Source organism: Lactuca sativa, chromosome 7 (genome assembly GCF_002870075.4).
Source record: "Lactuca sativa cultivar Salinas chromosome 7, Lsat_Salinas_v11, whole genome shotgun sequence".
Taxonomy (NCBI): domain Eukaryota; kingdom Viridiplantae; phylum Streptophyta; class Magnoliopsida; order Asterales; family Asteraceae; genus Lactuca; species Lactuca sativa.
In genome coordinates, this window is record NC_056629.2 from 149,387,273 (window position 1) to 149,409,847 (window position 22,575).

At 33.7% G+C, this 22,575-nt stretch overlaps 3 protein-coding genes across 4 annotated transcripts; all 3 read right to left on the minus strand.

The window, feature by feature from the left end:
• Nucleotides 1–1,700: 1,700 nt before the first annotated feature.
• LOC111894038 (xyloglucan endotransglucosylase protein 1) lies at nt 1,701–2,923 on the minus strand. The gene is made up of 3 exons (XM_023890106.3): nt 2,645–2,923; nt 2,325–2,518; nt 1,701–2,233 (listed from the first exon to the last, which is right to left on the minus strand). The coding sequence occupies exons 1-3, from the start codon at nt 2,915–2,917 to the stop codon at nt 1,837–1,839; spliced, it is 864 nt and encodes a 287-aa protein (XP_023745874.2). The 5' UTR covers nt 2,918–2,923; the 3' UTR covers nt 1,701–1,836.
• A 9,003-nt stretch (nt 2,924–11,926) lies between these two features.
• Nucleotides 11,927–13,275, minus strand: LOC128127461 (xyloglucan endotransglucosylase protein 1-like). 2 transcript variants are annotated; one of them, XM_052765937.1, is made up of 4 exons: nt 12,997–13,191; nt 12,593–12,786; nt 12,282–12,501; nt 11,927–12,251 (listed from the first exon to the last, which is right to left on the minus strand). In XM_052765937.1, the coding sequence occupies exons 1-4, from the start codon at nt 13,177–13,179 to the stop codon at nt 12,105–12,107; spliced, it is 744 nt and encodes a 247-aa protein (XP_052621897.1). In that variant the 5' UTR covers nt 13,180–13,191; the 3' UTR covers nt 11,927–12,104. The 2 variants fall into 2 exon arrangements, with proteins under 2 accessions (XP_052621897.1, XP_052621896.1); XM_052765936.1 differs by having other exon boundaries at nt 11,927–12,501; nt 12,997–13,275.
• Nucleotides 13,276–19,592: 6,317 nt separating this feature from the next.
• LOC128127462 (xyloglucan endotransglucosylase protein 1-like) lies at nt 19,593–20,894 on the minus strand. The gene is made up of 3 exons (XM_052765938.1): nt 20,616–20,894; nt 20,226–20,419; nt 19,593–20,134 (listed from the first exon to the last, which is right to left on the minus strand). Exons 1-3 carry the CDS (start codon nt 20,886–20,888, stop codon nt 19,738–19,740), a joined length of 864 nt encoding a protein of 287 aa, XP_052621898.1. The 5' UTR covers nt 20,889–20,894; the 3' UTR covers nt 19,593–19,737.
• Nucleotides 20,895–22,575: the final 1,681 nt, after the last annotated feature.

Sequence of the window (22,575 nt, forward strand, 5' to 3'; positions counted from 1 at the left end):
ATTAGAGAATAAGGCGATGGGGTTTTTAATTTTTTGGGGATTTCATCCCCCCCACCCCTCTTAGTTATTTAAGGATGGGAAACGTGTGTTTTTCTACATGAAAAATTATAAAATGACATGCTTATATGGCATGCTTGTTTTGATAGGTACCCTCCATGTATTTTTTTTTTTTTTGTTACACTAATATTACAGCACGCAAAAATGCGTGTCCTAAATGCTTCAAGTTTTGGGAGAGCTGACATTATTTTTAGGGCATACAATTTTACATATCATAAATCAGTGTGTGTCATGGTTTGCATGCAATTAAAGGACTGTTTTCTAGCAGCGATAGTACTTTCTTATCTTTTTATACAACTTACACCAAAAGTTATCGGGAAGTCTTTCCTTGTAGCAACTCCGTAACTAGAGCCCTTTCCTTTATCTTCATAGCGACAATGTCGTTGAAAGAAAGATCAGGCTCCTCAACTCACAATATCCTAGTTAGGAAATGATCAACCAATCTTCCGCCACCTAAACTTAATCTTTGTTAACCACATCTCTCTATAGGCCTTCCTTCTTTCCAATTATCTTTCCAACTATCTAGTAGCCAATTGAAGCTTTACATAGATTCAACTTTTGTAACATGATTGCCTTGGAAAACATGTCTACTAGATTCTTAGTACCAAGGATCTTCTTCAGGTTCTGAGTCCAATGGCTTATTGATTGTTTGATAAAGTGGTAGTTCATCTACACATATTTTGTTCTTTCATGAATGATTAGATTCTTTGAAATGTGAAATACACTATGGTTCTAATAAAGTAGGACATAGTCCTTTTTTTTTGTCCAAATCTAATATGAAAAACTTCAACCAATAAGTTCTAAGGACAATTTTTTCAATTTCCATTCATTATGCTTCTTTAGTTAATAGATGAATACTCTTTCCAAAGTATGGATATCCAACTGATGGTTATACCCACAATGGTATACAAAAACCCTATTATGGTTTTCCCTAAATATCTAGAACCTCCCTTATCTACATCACTGAAGCCTTTTAAGACTAGTTTCTTTCTTCTAAAAGCAAAAGGAAACCACATAAGTGCTTTTCAAATAGCATAACGACCACTTCATCCCTTCCCAATTTTTTTTCTTTTATTTGACATAAAACTGCTAATGCCTCCCACTACATTACAATATAAGGTCTAGTGCATAACATATCATAGATGAAGTTACAATTAACTGCGGCATATGTGAATTTAGCCATCTCTTGCTTGTTTCTACCCGTCTTCACAAATGCAACTTTCTATTGCTTTCCAAGAATACATTTATTACAAATGTCAAAAATCACACTTTTCAAATTCGGAATTCTTCATTTCAAAGTTAACATCTTCATCTATCACTCACTCACATGCCTATGTCTTTGTGTCAAAAAGTAAATGTCTGTGTTTCTTCAATAAACACATTTCCACCATTGCACAAATTTCAACCATATACAACGTTTCCAATCGAAAACAATGATAGACCACGAGCATCATTTTTTGTTGTTAATTCTACACGTAACGAAATTTGTATGCAGTGTCGAAGGAAAAAGGGTTTTAGAAATTATAATGTTTTTATTAATGACTTCTAATTTTGAGCAACTAAACTATATAATTAGAAATGAACAAAAATGACATTTCAAATTATTGTAGTGTGTGTTATAGAATGTATTTTTTAAAGTGAAATTGGAATCTTATACTTGTGTATTTATTTGTAATTTCAATTTGAATGTTTACAATGAATCAAAGAATAAATAATCATCAAGATCAGAAATTGATCAATAAAAAATAAAAAATATGGATATCAAGTTAGAAAGCAGGCTTAAAGAAATCTAGAGGTCTTGCATTCTGCTGAAATACCATTGAGAAACCGTTTGCGGTCGTTGCAGTAGTTGTAGATCATGTGCTTGGTTTGCACCCATCGGATCCTGTTTCGGCCGGCTGCATCAAGTCCTTGGGTACTCCATGACTGGTTATCATTTATGGAGCTTGTAGATACTGAATTGGGACCAACTTTTTTGGCATTGGCATTGAATTTCCTGTATGACGCGGTGAAAGGCGCATTAGTCCAGTCGGTCTTCACACTCCCACCTTGGGTTGCCCAGTCATCCGCGTTCCATAGGCTGGCATACACCCTCATGGGTTGGCTCTTGGGAAATGGGACTCCAGCAGCATCATTGTTATTGAACACCCTTACTGGTATGTTATCTATCAAGAAACTGCAGAGACAAAGAGCTTTATATAGGAACAGCAGAAAAACATGAGAAAGGAAGAGAACCAATTAATGTTTATGTTGGATGCGTGACTTACATAATTCTTAGACTGTTCCATACGATGGTATAGGTGTGGAAGGCTGCAGTAGGGTCAAACCAAAGGTGGAACTGCTGTTCTTTGTTTCCTTTCCCTTGTGAATACACATTGGTGTGAATTGTGTAAGGGTTTCCCGTGGAGTTGCCCAAGAACTCGAAGTCGATCTCATCGTGACCCGCACCTTGTGATGACAACTAATGTGATTTAATACAAAGACATGGTTATTATCAGCCTTTAAAAGATTAATACAAATGAGTGATCACAATATATATATAATTCAGATATGAAATTCAAGATTGGAACCGATCGATGGTACTCACGTAGAATGTGGTGACGGTGCCAGCAGAATTGCCTGGTACTAGTTTGAGTTGCATGTCGAACCTTCCAAACAGGTACTCGTGCTTCGACTGGAAACCCGATCCAGAGTATTGGTCGAGTGAAAGTGAAAGATCCTGACCTCCATTCAGAATTTTAGCACGTTCACCCCCAAAACTGATGTCCATGTCATCGTAAAAACTCCCTGCTGATGCTGCTACTATTAGAATTGATATTAAAAGAACAACTGCACAAAGATTAGAGTTCGACTTTGCCATTATTGTTTGTAAGGAGAGAGAGAGAGAGAGAGAGAGAGAGAGAGAGAGAGAGAGATGTTATGTTTGTGAGAAGTAGTACTGATATCGTTTATATATGTAGGTGTGGCTACGTTGACAATTTTCAACAGGAACCATCCTTCTTACTGAAGGATGTCATGGTGGCTAATGGATGCATCAACATCTATTAACGCGTGCCAACTCACATTATTCTTCTGGACATGGGCAGGAGCGGTGGGTTTTTTTTTCTATACGCCTGGCAACTCAAAATATGCAAATTTGTCATATTTGGACCGGTGGTTGACATCATACGTAAAATAAAATTGTTTTAATAATTTGTAAGCTGGGAAAATCAAATCTTTAAAAACGCATTTAAAACATTTATCAATCGCATTTAACACTATTAAAAAAAACTAATTATATATATGTCGGTAAAGGGAACCATCCGCAGCAACGGACTACCAATTGATTAACCATTTAATACATTTCGTCGACAAACACATATGAAATCTTGCTAAATTATCAACATTTTATCCATTTCGGTGTTAACACTTATTGATGATAAATCCGTACGCAAATTCCCCAAAAATTTTCCTTTTCATTTAGTTTTATTACAAAATTCGTCCATTTTATCCAAAATTTCGGTTTCCTTCTCCCTCCTCGGCTTCCCCTTTAAATGAAAGCATCACTTGTACGGAATGGGAGATTTATAAGAAATTGGTCAAACTCAACTTCATTTACATTGAAAAAAGAAACATGGTAAGGAAAGCTACAATATGTTCTTTGAGATTATTAATTTATTCTTAGTCCATTCAACACTCTCTATTATTATATTATGTACAATTATATTTCTTAAGTATCACATTCTTAAACTTTATTAAATGTCGTCATATATTGATTTCTTTAGAAAGGTTGAGATCTTGGTTGAGTTCTTCAATTTTTAGAAGGAATGTAAATTCGTGATAAGCTTGAACAAGTACATAGATGTTATAATTTACTGTAGGTGTGAAACCGAAGATGACATTTGAGGTCGACCACACTCCTTAAAGAGGGAAACTTAGAAATTTACAATTATTGGTTTTTTTGAGTTCTGAAATGTGTTGCAATCTAAAATGCATGTTTATAGGGAAATAATAGCAGTTAAAAAAATTTGTCTTAGTCATAACCTTGTAATGTTGATAATTGAATATTTATATATTTTATAGATTTTTTTTTCTTAAATTTCATGGATTCATTGAAAGAAATCAAGAAAAAAAAAGGTATCATGAATGGGATGAACATTTATCTACCATGCGAACATAATGGATATCTACACGAGGATTGAAATTATCGTAACAAAACATTACATTAGTCTGAAAACAACATGATATTTAGTGTCAAACCGACATCTAGTAATTACATATGTCTGGTATCTATAAATATATACCTATATATCCATCGGTGAAGGGAACCAATAATGATAGACTTCTAATTGATCAACGATTTAGTAAAGATCGTAAACAAAGATATATAAAATCTCACTAATATAGCAAATTTGTACCTGTTTAGGTGTTAACACTTATATGTTGATGTCTATTTGAGCCCAATATGCAATTATTGTATTTTGTTTTAGTTTTCATATTTGCTCGCATCTTCTGTAACAAAGTTAAAATTCTGGACTAAAGTTTTAACACAAATAGTACTTGTTTAGCATTTTAGTACAACGTACACCTAAAGTTATTGTGAAGTTTTTCCTTGTAGCCACTCCGCAACAGGAGTCCATACTTTGTCTCTATAACGACCATGAAGTCGAAATGAACACCAGACACCTCAAGTAACAATCTCATCGACAAACACATATGAAATCTATGTAAATTTCCAACTTTTTTACCTATTTCGGTGGTAACACTTAATGATGGTAAAACCGGATGCAAATTTCCCCAAACATCTTCTTTTTCATTAAGTGTCATTACTAAATTCAACCAATTAATCTAAAATTGTGATTTCCCTCTCCTTCCTCGGTTTTCCCTTTAAATGAAAGCATCACTTGTACGAATAAGAGATTTAGAGAAGGTGCATGTTCTTATAGAGAAATGGTCATAGATACAATGGCTACTGATTTAAATAATATTGATCCTGAAGAGGAGCCAAATGCACTAGATAAAAAAAATTCTTTAATATGCTAGATGCAGCCGATAAAGAATTATGGCCTGGATGTAAAAAAAAGTGACACAACTATCTGCTGTAGCTAGACTATTGAATTTAAAATCAGAGTATCTCATACCTGAGCATAGTTATGACACTATCTTCCAGTTGATAAATGATGTGTTACCAGAGGAGAATAATATGGTAGGTAGTTTATATGAGAGCAAAAAGTTAATACAAGCACTAGGTTTGCTCATGGAGATGATTGACTGATGCAGGTCTGGATGTATGATATATTGGAGTCAAGACAAAGATCTTTGTCGGTGCAAATTCTGCAATGCAGATAGGTACAAACGGTCAAAAAATTTGGCCAGATGTTCTCGCGTATCCTTCAAGAAAATCCATTACTTTCCTTTGACTCCAAGGTTGAAGAGACTGTATGCTTCAGAAGCCACAGCCACTTCCATGCGATGGCACTCTGAGAATCATGGACATGATGCTGGAGTAATGTGTCATCCATCCGGTTCAAAAGCTTAGAAGCACTTTGACAAAAGTCATCCTTCATTTGCAGCAGAAGTACGTAATGTAAGATCAAGCCTAAGTACAGATGGGTTTGCACCACAAGGAGCATTTGGAAAGCAATATTCATCTTAGCATATTATTATAACACCTTATAACTTGCCAACTTCTATATGCATGAAAGAGCCTTACATGTTTTTGACTGCCCTTGTGACAGGACCGTCAAACCCTAAGCATAAAATAGATGTATTTTTGCAACCAATTGTTGCAGAGTTGGAGCAATTATGGGAAGAAGGCGTAGTAACATATGATATATCCTTAAAACAAAATTTCCATCTAAGAGCAGCTTTGATATGGACAATAAGTGATTTTCTAGCATATGCAATGTTGTCCGGATGGCTACAGTAGGTAAGCTAGCATGTCCTCATTGTGGGAAACATACACAAGCATTCAGACTAGAGAATGGTAATAAGATGTCATGGTTTGACTGCCATAGAAGATTTCTACAGGTGAATCACCCATATAGAAAGGATAAAAATAAGTTCAAGAAGAATCGTGAAATGATAGAAGGTCCTCCTCCAAGTAAGAATGGTGAACAAAATTTAAGGAAGATTGAACAATTATGTTTGGTAAAAGTGGCTGAACTAAATGTTGATGATGTAAACATAATATGTGGCGCTCATGGTTGGAAAAAGAAAAGCATATTTTGGGATTTACCATATTGGAAAAAAAATCTCATTAGACATAATTTTGATGTTACGCATATTGTGAAAATTTTATTTGAAACTTTTTTTACACTGTAATGGATGTCAAAGGGAAGATGAAGAACAATGTAGCAGCCAGAAGAGATCTGAAGCTCTATTGTAGGAAGAGAAAAGGAGTCGAAGATAATGAAAGAGCATACTACACTCTGGAGCAAAATCAAAAGAAGGCCATATGCCAATGGGTGGAGAAATTGTGTTTCCCCGATGGTTATGTTTCTAATTTGGGGAGGTGTGTTGCTTTAACAGGGTGTAGACTATTCCGAATGAAAAGCCACGATTGTCATGTTTTTATGCAAAGATTGATGCCAATTGCATTCCGTGAGATGTTGCCAAAACAAGTGTGGGAAGCATTAACAGAGTTGAGTATTTTCTTCAAAACATTAACAGCAACAACAATCACAGCAAAAGACATGGAAATGATTGAAACCGAGATCCCAATAATACTATGTAAATTAGAGACCATCTTTGTCCCTGGTATTTTTTACTCCATGAAACATTTACCAGTACATTTTCCATACGAAGAAAAGATAGTCGGTCATGTCTAATATCGGTGGATGTATCCATTTATCTACCATGCGAACATAATGGATATCTAAACGAGGATTGAAATTATCGTAACAAAACATTACATTAGTCTGAAAACAACATGATATTTAGTGTCAAACCGAAATCTAGTAGTTACATATGTCTTATATCTATAAATATATACCTATATATCCATCATTGAAGGGAACCAATAATGATAGACTTCTAATTGATCAACGATTTAGTAAAGATCATAAACAAAGATATATAAAATCTCGCTAATATAGCAAATTTGTCCCTGTTTAGGTGTTAACACTTATATGTTGATGTCTATTTGAGCCCAATATGCAATTATTGTATTTCGTTTTAGTTTTCATAATTGCTCGCATGTTCTATAACAAAGTTAAAATTCTAGACTATAGTTTTAACACAAATAGTACTTGTTTATCTTTTTAGTACAACTTACACCTAAGGTTATTGTGAAGTCTTTCCTTGTAGCCACCCCGCAACAGGAGTCCATGCTTTGTCTCTATAGCGACCATGAAATGGAAAGGAACACCAGACTCCTCAAGTAACAATCTCATCGACAAACACATATGAAATCTCACTAAATTTCCAACTTTTTTACCTATTTTGGTGGTAACACTTAATGATGATAAAACCGGATGCAAATTCCCCCAAAGATCTTCTTTTCGTTAAGTTTCATTACTAAATTCAATCAATTAATCTAAAATTATGATTTCCCTCTCCTTCCTCGGTTTTCCCTTTAAATGAAAGCATCACTTGTACGAATAAGAGATTTATAAGAAATGGATCAAATGCAACTCTACTTGTATTAAAGAAAGAAATATAGGAAGGAAACCTACAATTTGTTTTTCAAGATTATTTATTCTTAATTCATTATACTTTATCCATTATTATATTATGTACAATTATATTTTTAGCAATCACATTCTTAATGTTAATTAAAAGTTATCATAAAAATAAAAGGTTGGGATCTTGATTGAGTTCTTGAAATTTGGAAGGGAAAGTAAATTCCTCATAGGATTGATGTTGTGACTGCAATTTACTATAGGTGTGAAATTGAAGATGTCGTTTGAGGACGAGGAACCGCTTTAAAGAGGCTACATAAGAAATTACCATTTAATGGTGATAACTGAATATTTATATTTGTTATAGTTTTTTTCTTAAATTTAACGGATTTATTGAAAAAAACCAAGAAAAAAATGGTATCATGAATGGGATGAACATGTATCTACCAGTGAACATAATAGATATTTACAAGAGAGATTGAAACTATAGTAACAAAACATTAGATTAGTCTCAAAACAACATGATATTTAGTTTCAAAGCGACATCTAATAGTTAAGCATGTCTCAAATGTATAAATACATACAAGCATATATTAGCTATTCAACGTTGGCTTCCAGTTCATTAAGGATTTAATACAAATCATCGACAAATATATATGAAATCTTCCTGATTTAGCACATTTTTACCCATTTTGGTGTTAAAACTTATATGTTGCAGTCTATTTGAGCCTAATATGCAATTATTGTATTTTTATTAAGTTTTCATTTGTGCTTGCATCTTCTGTAACAAAGTTAAAATTCTGGACCTTAATTTTTAGATAAATACACTAATAGAAAAATATCCTTTAATGACAAGAATTGCGTGTCATAGAAGGATACATATGACACGCAAATGCGTGTCACTGAAGGGCCTATCATAAAGGAAGACCAAGCGCATTTATGTGTCGTAACCTTACGACACGCATTTACGACACACAATGCGTATCATTAAAGCTTGTGTCATAAAGAAAGACAATTTTAAAGGTTTTAAAAAAATATTTTTTTAAATGGATTTAATAATTTCCAAATTAGATGACAATTATTGTCTCAAAATATAAAATAGCATATCATTAAAAAAAAGACAATCCATTTAAAAATATATAGTATGTCAAATAATAATAATCATTCCAATGTTTAAATAAATGTAATACAAAAACTATTTCATCATATCTTATCAATTCCCCTAACAATACACCATCTCCGATTAAGACTTGTATTCAGACCAATTCACCTACCTCAAATGCAACAATTGAAACATGAGACCCAACCGATCCTTTATATAGTCCCTTTGGTCCTTTATCTTTCCATATTAGCCTAGGGACCTCTAAGATTCACATGTGTTTCTTCAATCCATTTTTTGGTCGATTCGATGACACCAAAGTATGCTACACCTATTGCAAGAGATCCAGTTACCCCAGTTGCCTCCTCTCTATAAAAAAACAATACTCAAAAACTAATAGCAAGTGATATAATACTAAATGAATAAATGTTTGATTCGACTAGAGATTCCATCAATGACAGTCACGTGTGTTTCTCCTTCATTGCTCCAAGATTCTTTTCCACTTTCATTTAATTTACCAAGAGTCCAAATGGTTGCAAATTAAATAAAACAAGATTATTAAAAAAAAAAAGGTTTCTTATTTCTTTAATGGGTTACATAAAAGTCACCATTTTAGCTTTCATGGATTCATCTTCTAAGTTATCACAACTTTTATTAATACAAATAACATGTATAACAACCTACATAGTTTTATCTTCTATTTCAGGATGGTAATAAAATGGAGAATCCATTTGCTAAATGCATAGTAATACCATACATTTACAAACTCCCCTACAGAAAATTTAGTAAGCAAAAGCAAACATTCCATGAAAATAAACTATCTATAATCTTTTTCGTATTAGAAAGCACAAACCAAAAGGAAAATTAAGAACGCTAACACTAAATCATCAAAAAAAAATCGTCAATCTAATTACAAAGTAACAATTGGATTTTGTAACAAATGAAAACAATTTCCAATCATAATCAATATTTCAAACCTAAAAAGTTTAAAAAAATAATATACTTATAAAACGAATAAGTTATTACCAAGTTAGAGAGAGAGAGAGAGAGAGAGAGATCTGGTACATTGGAGGCTCGCTGAGGCTTAGGCGACATCAATGTTCACTCTAGTCTCCAGTAACGACCTGTACTCCGGCAAAGACAGCTGCACAATGGAGGAAAGATTTTAGGCGGCCAAGTCACAGGAGTCATGAGAGAACGAGTGTTAATGAATAAGAAAGAGAGAATAAGAAATGATGTGTGTAAAGGACGAGATTTAATGAACCCTATAAACCTAAACATTTTGTAGAGCTGCAAAAAGAAGAAAGGGAGATGCACAACCGCGAAATGTCATTGGGTTTTCTTCGGATGATGTTTGTACAGAAGAAGGAGGAGACGCATCATAGACATCAAAATGACGAATGGGAGGTGATTAGAGAACAAGGCGCCGAGGTTTTTTAATATTTTCGGGTTTTCAACCCCCCCCCCCCCCCCCGCTAGTTATTAAAGGATGGGAAACGTGTGTCATTCCTCATGAAAACTTACAAAATGACATGCTTATACGACATACTTTTTTTATAGGTACCCTCAATGTTGTTTTGTGACATTAATTTTAGGGCACGCAAAAATTTGTCTCCTAAATGCTTCAAATTTTGGGAGAGCTGAACCCTTGCGTTGAAATAATCCACTAAAGAGGGGGTCCATAACATAGCCATAGTATATTTCTAATGCAATAAAGTTATGTAGTGTCTTTTTTCTTTCATCAAGGGGTATTTTCATGGGTTTGCCTTCGTATCGTGTTCATACCGTTGTATTGAATGATCCCGGACGCTTGCTTTCTTTTCATATAATGCATACAGCTTTGGTTGCTGGTTGGGCCCTGTATGAATTAGCAGTTTTTGATCCTTCTGACCCTGTTCTTGATCCAATGTGGAGACAGCATATGTTCGTTACACCCTTCATGACTCGTTTAGGAATAACCAATTCATCGGGTGGTTGGAGTATCACGGGGAGTTTTATGTATCATAAATCATTGTGTGCCATGGTTCGCATGCCATTAAAGTGTTGTTTTTTAGTAGTGATAGTACTTTTTAATCTTTTTAGTACAACTTACACCTAAAGTTACCGAGAAGTCTTTCGTTGTAGCAACTCAGTAATAGGAGCCCTTTCCTTTGTCTTCATAGCGACAATGTGGTTGAAAGAAAGATCAGGCTCCTCAACTCACAATATCCCAGGTGGAAAATAATCAACCAATCTTCTGCCACCTAAACTTAATCTTTGTTAACCACATCTCTCTATAGGCCTTCCTTCTTTCCAACTATCTTTCCAAGTATCTAGAAACCAATTGACGCTTTACATAGATTCAACTTTTGTATCATGATTGCCTTGGAAAACATGTCTACTAGATTCTTAGTACCAAGGATCTTCTTTGGGTTCCGAGTCCAATGGCTAATTGATTGTTTGATAAACCGTTACTTCATCTACACATACTTTGTTCTATCATGAATGATTAGATTCTTTGAAAGGTGAAATGCACTATGGTTTTAATAAAGTAGGACACAGTCTTTTTTTGCCCAAATATATGAAAATTTTCAACCAAATAAGTTCTAAGGATAATTTTTTCAATTTCCATTCATTATGCTTCTATGGTTAATAGATGAATACTCTTTCCAAAGTGTGGATATCCAACTGATGGTTATACCCGCAATGGTATACAAAAACCCTGTTATGGTTTTCCCTAAATATCTAGAACATCTCTTATCTACATCACTGAAGCCTTCGAAGACTAGTTTCTTTCTTCTGAAAGGTAAGGTAACCACATAAGTGCTTTTCAAATAGCATAACGACCACTTCATCCCTTCCTAATTTTTTTCTTGTATTTGACATAAACCTGCTACTGCCTCCCACTACATTACAATTTAAGATCTAGTGCATAACGTATCATATATACATGAAGTAACAATTAACTAAGGCATACGAGACTTTAGCCATTTCTTCCAAATACAATGTTTCCTATCGAAAACAATGATAGACCTCTAGGATCATTTTTTGTTGTTAATTCTACACAAAATGAAGTTTGTATGTAGTGTCGAAAAAAAAGGATTTTAGAAATTATAATGTTTTTACTAATGACTTTCGATTTTGACCAACTAAACTATATAATTAGATATGAACGAAAAAGATATTTCAATTATTGTAGTGTGCTGTTAGACAATGCGTTTTTAAAGTGTACATGGAATCTTATACTTGTGTATTTATTTGTATTTTCAATTTGAATGTTTACAATGAATCAAAGAATAAATAATCATGAAGATCAGAAATCAATCAATAAAGAATAAAAAATATGGATGTCAAGTTAGTAAGCAGGCTTAAAGGAATCTAGAGGTCTTGCATTCCGCTGAAATACCATTGGGAAACCGTTTGCGGTCGTTGCAGTAGTTGTAGATCATGTGCTTGGTTTGCACCCATCGGATCCTATTTCGGCCAGCTGCATCAAGTCCTTGGGTACTCCATGACTGGTTATCATTTATTGAGCTTGTAGATACTGAATTGGGACCAACTTTTTTGGCATTGGCATTGAATTTCCTGTATAACGCGGTGAAAGGCGCATTAGTCCAGTCGGTCTTCACACGCCCACCTTGGGTTGCCCAGTCATCCGCGTTCCACAGGCTGGCATAAACCCTCATGGGTTGGCTCTTGGGAAATGGGACTCCAGCAGCATCATTGTTATTGAACACCCTTACTGGTATGTTATCTATCAAGAAACTGCAGAGACAAAGAACTTTATATAGGAACAGCAGAAAAACATGAGAAAGGAAGAGAACCAATTAATGTTTATGTTGGATGCGTGACTTACATAATTCTTAGACTGTTCCATACGATGGTATAGGTGTGGAAGGCTGCGGTAGGGTCAAACCAAAGGTGGAACTGCTGTTCTTTGTTTCCTTTCCCTTGTGAATACACATTGGTGTGAATTGTGTAAGGGTTTCCCGTGGAGTTGCCCAAGAACTCGAAGTCGATCTCATCGTGACCCGCACCTTGTGATGACAACTAATGTGATTTAATACAAAGACATGGTTATTATCAGCCTTTAAAAGATTAATACAAATGAGTGATCACAATGTATATATATATATATATATATATATATATATATATATATATATATATATATATATATATATATATATATATATATATATATATATATATATAATTCAGATATGAAATTCAAGATTGGAACCGATCGATGGTACTCACGTAGAATGTGGTGACGGTGCCAGCAGAATTGCCTGGTACTAGTTTGAGTTGCATGTCGAACCTTCCAAACAGGTACTCGTGCTTCGACTGGAAACCCGATCCAGAGTATTGGTCGAGTGAAAGTGAAAGATCCTGACCTCCATTCAGAATTTTAGCACGTTCACCCCCAAAACTGATGTCCATGTCATCGTAAAAACTCCCTGCTGATGCTGCTACTATTAGAATTGATATTAAAAGAACAACTGCACAAAGATTAGAGTTCGACTTTGCCATTATTGTTTGTATGGAGAGAGAGAGAGAGAGAGAGAGAGAGAGAGAGAGAGATGTTATGTTTGTGAGAAGTAGTACTGATATCGTTTATATAGAGAGGTGTGGCTACGTTGACAGTTTTCAATAGGAACCATCCTTGTTACTGAAGGATGTCATGATGGCTAATGGATGCACCAATATCTATTGACGCGTGCCAACTCACATTATTCTTCTGGACAAGGGCAGGAGCGGTGGGTTTTTTTTTTCTATACGTCTGGCAAATCAAAAGTAGCAAATTTGTCATATTTGGACCGGTGGTTGACATCATACCTAAAATAAAATTGTTTTAATTGTTAATAAGGGAAAATAAAATCCATAAAACTAATTAAAACTAAAACTAATTATATATCTGTCGGTAAAGGGAACCATCAGCACCGGCGGACTACCAACTGATTAACGATTTAATACATATCGTCGACAAATATATATGAAATCTCGCTAAATTATCAACGTTTTGCCCATTTCGGTGTTAAAACTTATTGATAATACAACTGTATGCAAATTCCCCTAACATCTTCCTTTTCATTTAGTTTTATTACCAAATTCGTCCAATTTATCCAAAAGATTTGTTTCCCTCTCCCTCCTCGGCTTCCCCTTTAAATGAAAACATCACTTGTACGGAATGGAGATTTATATGAAATGGATCAAACTCAACTCTATGTACATTGAATAGAAAAATATGGGAAGGATAGCTACAATATGTTGTTTGAGATTATTTATTTTTGGTTCATTCAGAACATTATTATTATATTATGTACAATTATATTTCTTAACTATCACATTCTTAAAGTTAATTAAAAGTCGGCAAATATTGATTTCTTTGAAGTGGTTGGGATCTTGATTGAGTTCTTGAAATTTAATAAGGAAAGTAAATTTGTGATAGGCTTGAACAAGTACATAGATGTTATAATTTACTGTAGCGTGTGAAACCGAAGATGACGTTTGAGGACGAGGACACTCCTTAAAGAGGGTAACTAAGAAATTTACCATTATTTGTTTTTTTGAGTTCTCAAATGTGTTGCAATCTAAAATGCATGTTTATAGGGAAATAATAGCAGTTAAAACAATTTGTCTTGGTCATAACCTTGTAATGTTGATAATTGAATATTTATATATGTTATAGATTTTTTTTCTTAATTTAACGGATTCATTGAAAGAAATCAAGAAAAAATGGTATCATGAATGGGATGAACATTTATCTACCATGCGAACATAATGGATATATAAACGAGGATTGAAATTATCGTAACAAACCATTACATTAGTCTGAAAACAACATGATATTTAGTGTCAAACCGAAATCTAGTAGTTACATATGTCTTATATCTATAAATATATACCTATATATCCATCAGTGAAGGGAACCAATAATGATAGACTTCTAATTGATCAACGATTTAGTAAAGATCATAAACAAATATATATAAAATCCCGCTAATATAGCAAATTTGTACATGTTTAGGTGTTAACACTTATATGTTGATGTCTATTTGAGCCCAATATGCAATTATTGTATTTCGTTTTAGTTTTCATATTTGCTCGCATGTTCTATAACAAAGTTAAAATTCTAGACTATAGTTTTAACACAAATAGTACTTGTTTATCTTTTTAGTACAACTTACACCTAAAGTTATTGTGAAGTCTTTCCTTGTAGCCACTCCGCAACAGGAGTCCATGCTTTGTCTCTATAGCGACCATGAAATGGAAAGGAACACCAGACTCCTCAAGTAACAATCTCATCGACAAACACATATGAAATCTCACTAAATTTCCAACTTTTTTACCTATTTCGGTGGTAACACTTAATGATGATAAAACCGGATGCAAATTCCCCCAAAGATCTTCTTTTCATTAAGTTTCATTACTAAATTCAATCAATTAATCTAAAATTGTGATTTCCCTCTCCTTCCTCGGTTTTCCCTTTAAATGAAAGCATCACTTGTACGAATAAGAGATTTATAAGAAATGGATCAAATGCAACTCTACTTGTATTAAATAAAGAAATATAGGAAGGAAACCTACAATTTGTTTTTCAAGATTATTTATTCTTAATTCATTATACTTTATCCATTATTATATTATGTACAATTATATTTTTAGCAATCACATTCTTAATGTTAATTAAAAGTTATCATAAAAAGAAAAGGTTGGGATCTTGACTGATTTCTTGAAATTTGGAAGGGAAAGTAAATTCATCATAGGATTGATGTTGTGACTGCAATTTACTATAGGTGTGAAATTGAAGATGTCGTTTGAGGACGAGGAACCTCTTTAAAGAGGCTACATAAGAAATTACCATTTAATGGTGATAACTGAATATTTATATTTGTTATAGTTTTTTTCTTAAATTTAACGGATTTATTGAAAAAAAACCAAGAAAAAAATGGTATCATGAATGGGATGAACATGTATCTACCAGTGAACATAACACATATTTACACGAGAGATTGAAACTATAGTAACAAAACATTAGATTAGTCTCAAAACAACATGATATTTAGTTTCAAACCGACATCTAATAGTTATTCATGTCTCAAATGTATAAATACATACAAGCATTATTAGCTATTCAACGTTGGCTTCCAGTTCATTAAGGATTTAATACAAATCATCGACAAATATATATGAAATCTTCCTGATTTAGCACATTTTTACCCATTTTGGTGTTAAAACTTATATGTTGCAGTCTATTTGAGCCTAATATGCAATTATTGTATTTTTATTAAGTTTTCATTTGTGCTTGCATCTTCTGTAACAATGTTAAAATTCTGGACCTTATTTTTTAGATAAATACACTAATAGAAAAATATCCTTTAATGACAAGAATTGCGTGTCATAGAAGGATACATATGACACGCAAATGCGTGTCACTGAAGGGCCTATCATAAAGGAAGACCACACGCATTTATGTGTCGTAACCTTACGACACGCATTTACGACACACAATGCGTATCATTAAAGCTTGTGTCATAAAGAAAGACAATTTTAAAGGTTTTAAAAAAATATTTTTTTAAATGGATTTAATAATTTCCAAATTAGATGACAATTATTGTCTCAAAATATAAAATAGCATATCATTAAAAAAAAGACAATCCATTTAAAAATATATAGTATGTCAAATAATAATAATCATTCCAATGTTTAAATAAATGTAATACAAAAACTATTTCATCATATCTTATCAATTCCCCTAACAATACACCATCTCCGATTAAGACTTGTATTCAGACCAATTCACCTACCTCAAACGCAACAATTGAAACATGAGACCCAACCGATCCTTTATATAGTCCCTTTGGTCCTTTATCTTTCCATATTAGCCCAGGGACCTCTAAGATTCACATGTGTTTCTTCAATCCATTTTTTGGTCGATTCTATGACACCAAAGTATGCTACACCTATTGCAAGAGATCCAGTTACGCCAGTTGCCTCCTCTCTATAGAAAAAACAATACTCAAAAACTAATAGCAAGTGATATAATATTAAATGAATAAATGTTTGATTCGACTAGAGATTCCATCAATGACAGTCACACGTGTGTTTCTCCTTCATTGCTCCAGGATTCTTTTCCACTTTCATTTAATTTACCAAGAATCCAAATGGTTGCAAATTAAATAAAACAAGATTATTAAAAAAAAAAGGTTTCTTATTTCTTTAATGGGTTACATAAAAGTCACCATTTTAGCTTTCATGGATTCATCTTCTAAGTTATCACAACTGTTATTAATACAAAAACCATGTATAACAACCTACATAGTTTTATCTTCTATTTCAGGATGGTAATAAAATGGAGAATCGATTTGCTAAATGCACAGTAATACCATACATTTACAAACTCCCCTACAGAAAATTTAGCAAGCAAAAGCAAACATTCCATGAAAATAAACTATCTATAGTCTTTTTCGTATTAGAAAGCACAAACCTAAAGGAAAATTAAGAACGCTAACACTAAATCATCAAAAAAAATCGTCAAACTAATTACAAAGTAACAATCGGATTTTGTAACAAATGAAAACAATTTCCAATCATAATCAATATTTCAAACCTAAAAAGATTCAAAAAATAATATACTTATAAAGCGAATAAGTTATTACCAAGTTAGAGAGAGAGAGAGAGAGAGAGAGAGAGAGAGAGATCGGGTACATTGGAGGCTTGCTGAGGCTTAGGTGACATCAATGTTCACTCTAGTCTCTAGTAACGACATGTACTCCGGCAAAGACAACTGCACAATGGAGGGAAGATTTTAGGCGGCCAAGTCAGAGGAGTCATGAGAGAACGAGTGTTAATGAATAAGAAAGAGAGAATAAGAAATGATGTGTGTAAAGGACGAGATTTAATGAACCCTATAAACCTAAACATTTTGTAGAGCTGCAAAAAGATGAAAGAGAGATGCACAACCGCGAAATGTCATTAGGTTTCTTCGGTAGATGATTGTATAGAAGAAGGAGGAGACGCATCATAGACATCAAAATGACGAATGGGAGATGATTAGAGAACAAGGCGCCGAGGTTTTTTAATATTTTCGGGATTTCAACCCCCCCCCCCCCTACTAATTATTAAAGGATGGGAAATGTGTGTCATTCTTCATGAAAACTTACAAAATGACATGCTTATACGACATGCTTTTTTTTATAGGTACCCTCCATGTTTTTTTGTGACATTAATTTTAGGGCACGCAAAAATGTGTCTCCTAAATGCTTCAAATTTTGGGAGAGCTGAACCCTTGCATTAAAATAATCCACTAAAGAGGGGGTCCATAACATAGCCATAGTATATTTCCAATGCAATAAAGTTACGTAGTGTCATTTTTCTTTCATAAAGGGGTATTTCCATGGGTTTGCCTTCGTATTGTGTCCATACCGTTGTATTGAATGATTCGGACGCTTGCTTTCTGTTCATATAATGCATACAGCTTTGGTCGCTGGTTGGGCCGGTTCTATGGCCCAGTATGAATTAGCAGTTTTTGATCCTTCTGACCCTGTTCTTGATCCAATGTGGAGACAGCGTATGTTCGTTATACCCTTCATGACTCGTTTAGGAATAACCAATTTATGGGGTGGTTGGAGTATCATGGGGACTTTTATGTATCATAAATCAGTGTGTGTTATGGTTCGCGTGACATTAAAGGGCTGTTTTTTTAGTAGTGATAGTACTTTTTAATCTTTTTAGTACAACTTACAACTAAAGTTACCGAGAAGTCTTTCGTTGTAGCAACTCCGTAATAGGAGCCCTTTCCTTTGTCTTCATAGCGACAATGTGGTTGAAAGAAAGATCAGGCTCCTCAACTCACAATATCCCAGGTGGAAAATAATCAACCAATCTTCTGCCACCTAAACTTAATCTTTGTTAACCACATCTCTCTATAGGCCTTCCTTCTTTCCTACTATCTTTCCAAGTATTTGGAAACCAATTGAAGCTTTACATAGATTCAACTTCTGTAGCATGATTGCCTTGGAAAACATGTCTACTAGATTCTTAGTACCAAGGATCTTCTTCGGGTTCCGAGTCCAATGGCTTATTGATTGTTTGATAAACCGTTACTTTATCTACACATATTTTGTTCTATCATGAATGATTAGATTCTTTGAAAGGTGAAATGCACTGTGCTTTTAATAAAGTAGGACACAGTCTTTTTTTTGCCCAAATATATGAAAATTTTCAACCAAATAAGTTCTAAGAATAATTTTTTCAATTTCCATTCATTATGCTTCTATGGTTAATAGATGAATACTCTTTCCAAAGTGTGGATATCCAACTGATGGTTATACCCGCAATGGTATACAAAAACCCTGTTATGGTTTTCCCTAAATATCTAGAACCTCTCTTATCTACATCATTGAAGCCTTCTAAGACTAGTTTCTTTCTTCTGAAAGGTAAGGTAACCACATAAGTGCTTTTCAAATAGCATAACGACCACTTCATCCCTTCCTAATTTTTTTTCTTGTATTTGACAAAAACCTGCTACTGCCTCCCACTACATTACAATTTAAGATCTAGTGCATAACGTATCATACATGAAGTTACAATTAACTAAGGCGTACGAGACTTTAGTCATTTCTTCCACATACAATGTTTCCTATCAAAAACAATGATAGACCACTAGGATCATTTTTTGTTGTTAATTCTGCACATAATGAAGTTTGTATGTAGTGTCGAAAAAAAAGGATTTTAGAAATTATAATGTTTTTACTAATAACTTTCGATTTTGACCAACTAAACTATATAATTAGATATGAACGAAAAAGATATTTCAATTATTGTAGTGTGCTGTTAGACAATGCGTTTTTAAAGTGTACATGGAATCTTATACTTGTGTATTTATTTGTATTTTCAATTTGAATGTTTACAATGAATCAAAGAATAAATAATCATGAAGATCAGAAATCGATCAATAAAGAATAAAAAATATGGATGTCAAGTTAGTAAGCAGGCTTAAAGGAATCTAGAGGTCTTGCATTCCGCTGAAATACCATTGGGAAACCGTTTGCGGTCGTTGCAGTAGTTGTAGATCATGTGCTTGGTTTGCACCCATCGGATCCTATTTCGGCCAGCTGCATCAAGTCCTTGGGTACTCCATGACTGGTTATCATTTATTGAGCTTGTAGATACTGAATTGGGACCAACTTTTTTGGCATTGGCATTGAATTTCCTGTATAACGCGGTGAAAGGCGCATTAGTCCAGTCGGTCTTCACACGCCCACCTTGGGTTGCCCAGTCATCCGTGTTCCACAGGCTGGCATAAACCCTCATGGGTTGGCTCTTGGGAAATGGGACTCCAGCAGCATCATTGTTATTGAACACCCTTACTGGTATGTTATCTATTAAGAAACTGCAGAGACAAAGAGCTTTATATAGGAACAGCAGAAAAACATGAGAAAGGAAGAGAACCAATTAATGTTTATGTTGGATGCGTGACTTACATAATTCTTAGACTGTTCCATACGATGGTATAGGTGTGGAAGGCTGCGGTAGGGTCAAACCAAAGGTGGAACTGCTGTTCTTTGTTTCCTTTCCCTTGTGAATACACATTGGTGTGAATTGTGTAAGGGTTTCCCGTGGAGTTGCCCAAGAACTCGAAGTCGATCTCATCGTGACCCGCACCTTGTGATGACAACTAATGTGATTTAATACAAAGACATGGTTATTATCAGCCTTTAAAAGATTAATACAAATGAGTGATCACAATATATATATATATATATATATATATATATATATATATATATATATATATATATATATATATATATATATATATATATATAATTCAGATATGAAATTCAAGATTGGAACCGATCGATGGTACTCACGTAGAATGTGGTGACGGTGCCAGCAGAATTGCCTGGTACTAGTTTGAGTTGCATGTCGAACCTTCCAAACAGGTACTCGTGCTTCGACTGGAAACCCGATCCAGAGTATTGGTCGAGTGAAAGTGAAAGATCCTGACCTCCATTCAGAATTTTAGCACGTTCACCCCCAAAACTGATGTCCATGTCATCGTAAAAACTCCCTGCTGATGCTGCTACTATTAGAATTGATATTAAAAGAACAACTGCACAAAGATTAGAGTTCGACTTTGCCATTATTGTTTGTATGGAGAGAGAGAGAGAGAGAGAGAGAGAGAGAGAGATGTTATGTTTGTGGGAAGTAGTACTGATATCGTTTATATATGTAGGTGTGGCTACGTTGACAATTTTCAACAGGAACCATCCTTCTTACTGAAGGATGTCATGGTGGCTAATGGATGCATCAACATCTATTAACGCGTGCCAACTCACATTATTCTTCTGGACATGGGCAGGAGCGGTGGGTTTTTTTTTTCTATACGCCTGGCAACTCAAAATTTGCAAATTTGTCATATTTGGACGGGTGGTTGACATCATACGTAAAATAAAATTGTTTCTATTGTTAATAAGTTGGGAAAATCAAATCTTTAAAAACGCATTTAAAACATTTATCAATCGCATTTAACACTATTAAAACTAATCCTCCTTAATAAATAAAGGTTTTTTTTTGCCACATGTCAATCTCTCATAAGTTTTGGCACTTGTCATTTTGTGGTATTTTTAAAATAAATATTATTCAATAGTCAATTTTTGGTTTGTTTTATTTTTTAAAATTAAAGTAATATACTTATATATGTAAAGTATTAAATATCATATATATATATATATATATATATATATATATATATATATATATATATATATATGATATTAAATTGCAATAAATATGTTTATTCCTTTCTTAGTTTAAAGTTGTACATTAAAAAATATTTTCTATTTACATTTTAATATAATGTTTATGTTTTTTTTAAATCAACCCGTGTACTACACGGGTCTCACACCTAGTTATATATATGTTGGTAAAGGGAACCATCAGCACCTACAGATTACCAACTAATTAACGATTTAATACATATACATATCGTCGATAAACATATGAAATCTCGCTAAATTCTCAACGTTTTGCTCATTTCGGTGTTAACACTTATTGATGATACAATTGTACGCAAATTCCCCTAACATCTTCCTTTTCATTTAGTTTTATTACCAAATTCGTCCAATTTATCCAAAATATTTGTTTCCCTCTTCCTATTCAGCTTCCCCTTTAAATGAAAGCATCACTTGTACGGAATGAGAGATTTATATGAAATGGATCATACTCAACTCTATGTACATTGAATAGAGAAATATGGGAAGGATAGCTACAATATGTTCTTTGAGATTATTTATTCTTGGTTCATTCAGAACTCTATTATTATATTGTGTACAATTATATTTCTTAACTATCACATTGTTAAAGTTGATTACATTAGTTTGAAAACAACATGATATTTAGTGTCAAACCGACATCTAGTAGTTACATATATATATGTCTCAAATCTATAAATATATACCTATATATCCATTGGTGAAGGGAACCAATAATGATAGACTTCTAACTGATCAACGATTTAGTAAAGATCATAAACAAAGATATATAAAATCTTGCTATCATAGCAAATTTGTACCTGTTTAGGTGTTAGCACTTATAAGTTTAGGTGTTAACACTTATATGTTGATGTCTATTTGAGCCTAATATGCAATTATTGTATTTTGTTTTAGTTTTCAGATTTGCTCGCATCTTCTATAACAAAGTTAAAGTTCTAGACTATAGTTTTAACACAAATAGTACTTGTTTATCTTTTTAGTACAAGTTACACCTAAAGTTAATGTGAATTCTTTCCTTGTAGACACTCTGCAACATGAGCCCACGCTTTGTCTCTAT

Excerpts from the sequence above, each read along its gene's own strand:
- LOC128127462 (XM_052765938.1), bottom strand. The coding sequence starts at position 20,888 with ATGGCAAAGTCGAACTCTAATCTTTGTGCAGTTGTTCTTTTAATATCA. Across the intron at positions 20,420-20,615 it reads GCACCGTCACCACATTCTAC|TTGTCATCACAAGGTGCGGG; the intron begins GTGAGTACCATC and ends AAATCACATTAG. Across the intron at positions 20,135-20,225 it reads TGGAACAGTCTAAGAATTAT|TTTCTTAATAGATAACATAC; the intron begins GTAAGTCACGCA and ends TTGTCTCTGCAG.
- LOC111894038 (XM_023890106.3), bottom strand. The coding sequence starts at position 2,917 with ATGGCAAAGTCGAACTCTAATCTTTGTGCAGTTGTTCTTTTAATATCA. Across the intron at positions 2,519-2,644 it reads GCACCGTCACCACATTCTAC|TTGTCATCACAAGGTGCGGG; the intron begins GTGAGTACCATC and ends AAATCACATTAG. Across the intron at positions 2,234-2,324 it reads TGGAACAGTCTAAGAATTAT|TTTCTTGATAGATAACATAC; the intron begins GTAAGTCACGCA and ends TTGTCTCTGCAG.
- LOC128127461 (XM_052765936.1), bottom strand. The coding sequence starts at position 13,269 with ATGGCAAAGTCGAACTCTAATCTTTGTGCAGTTGTTCTTTTAATATCA. Across the intron at positions 12,787-12,996 it reads GCACCGTCACCACATTCTAC|TTGTCATCACAAGGTGCGGG; the intron begins GTGAGTACCATC and ends AAATCACATTAG. Across the intron at positions 12,502-12,592 it reads TGGAACAGTCTAAGAATTAT|TTTCTTGATAGATAACATAC; the intron begins GTAAGTCACGCA and ends TTGTCTCTGCAG.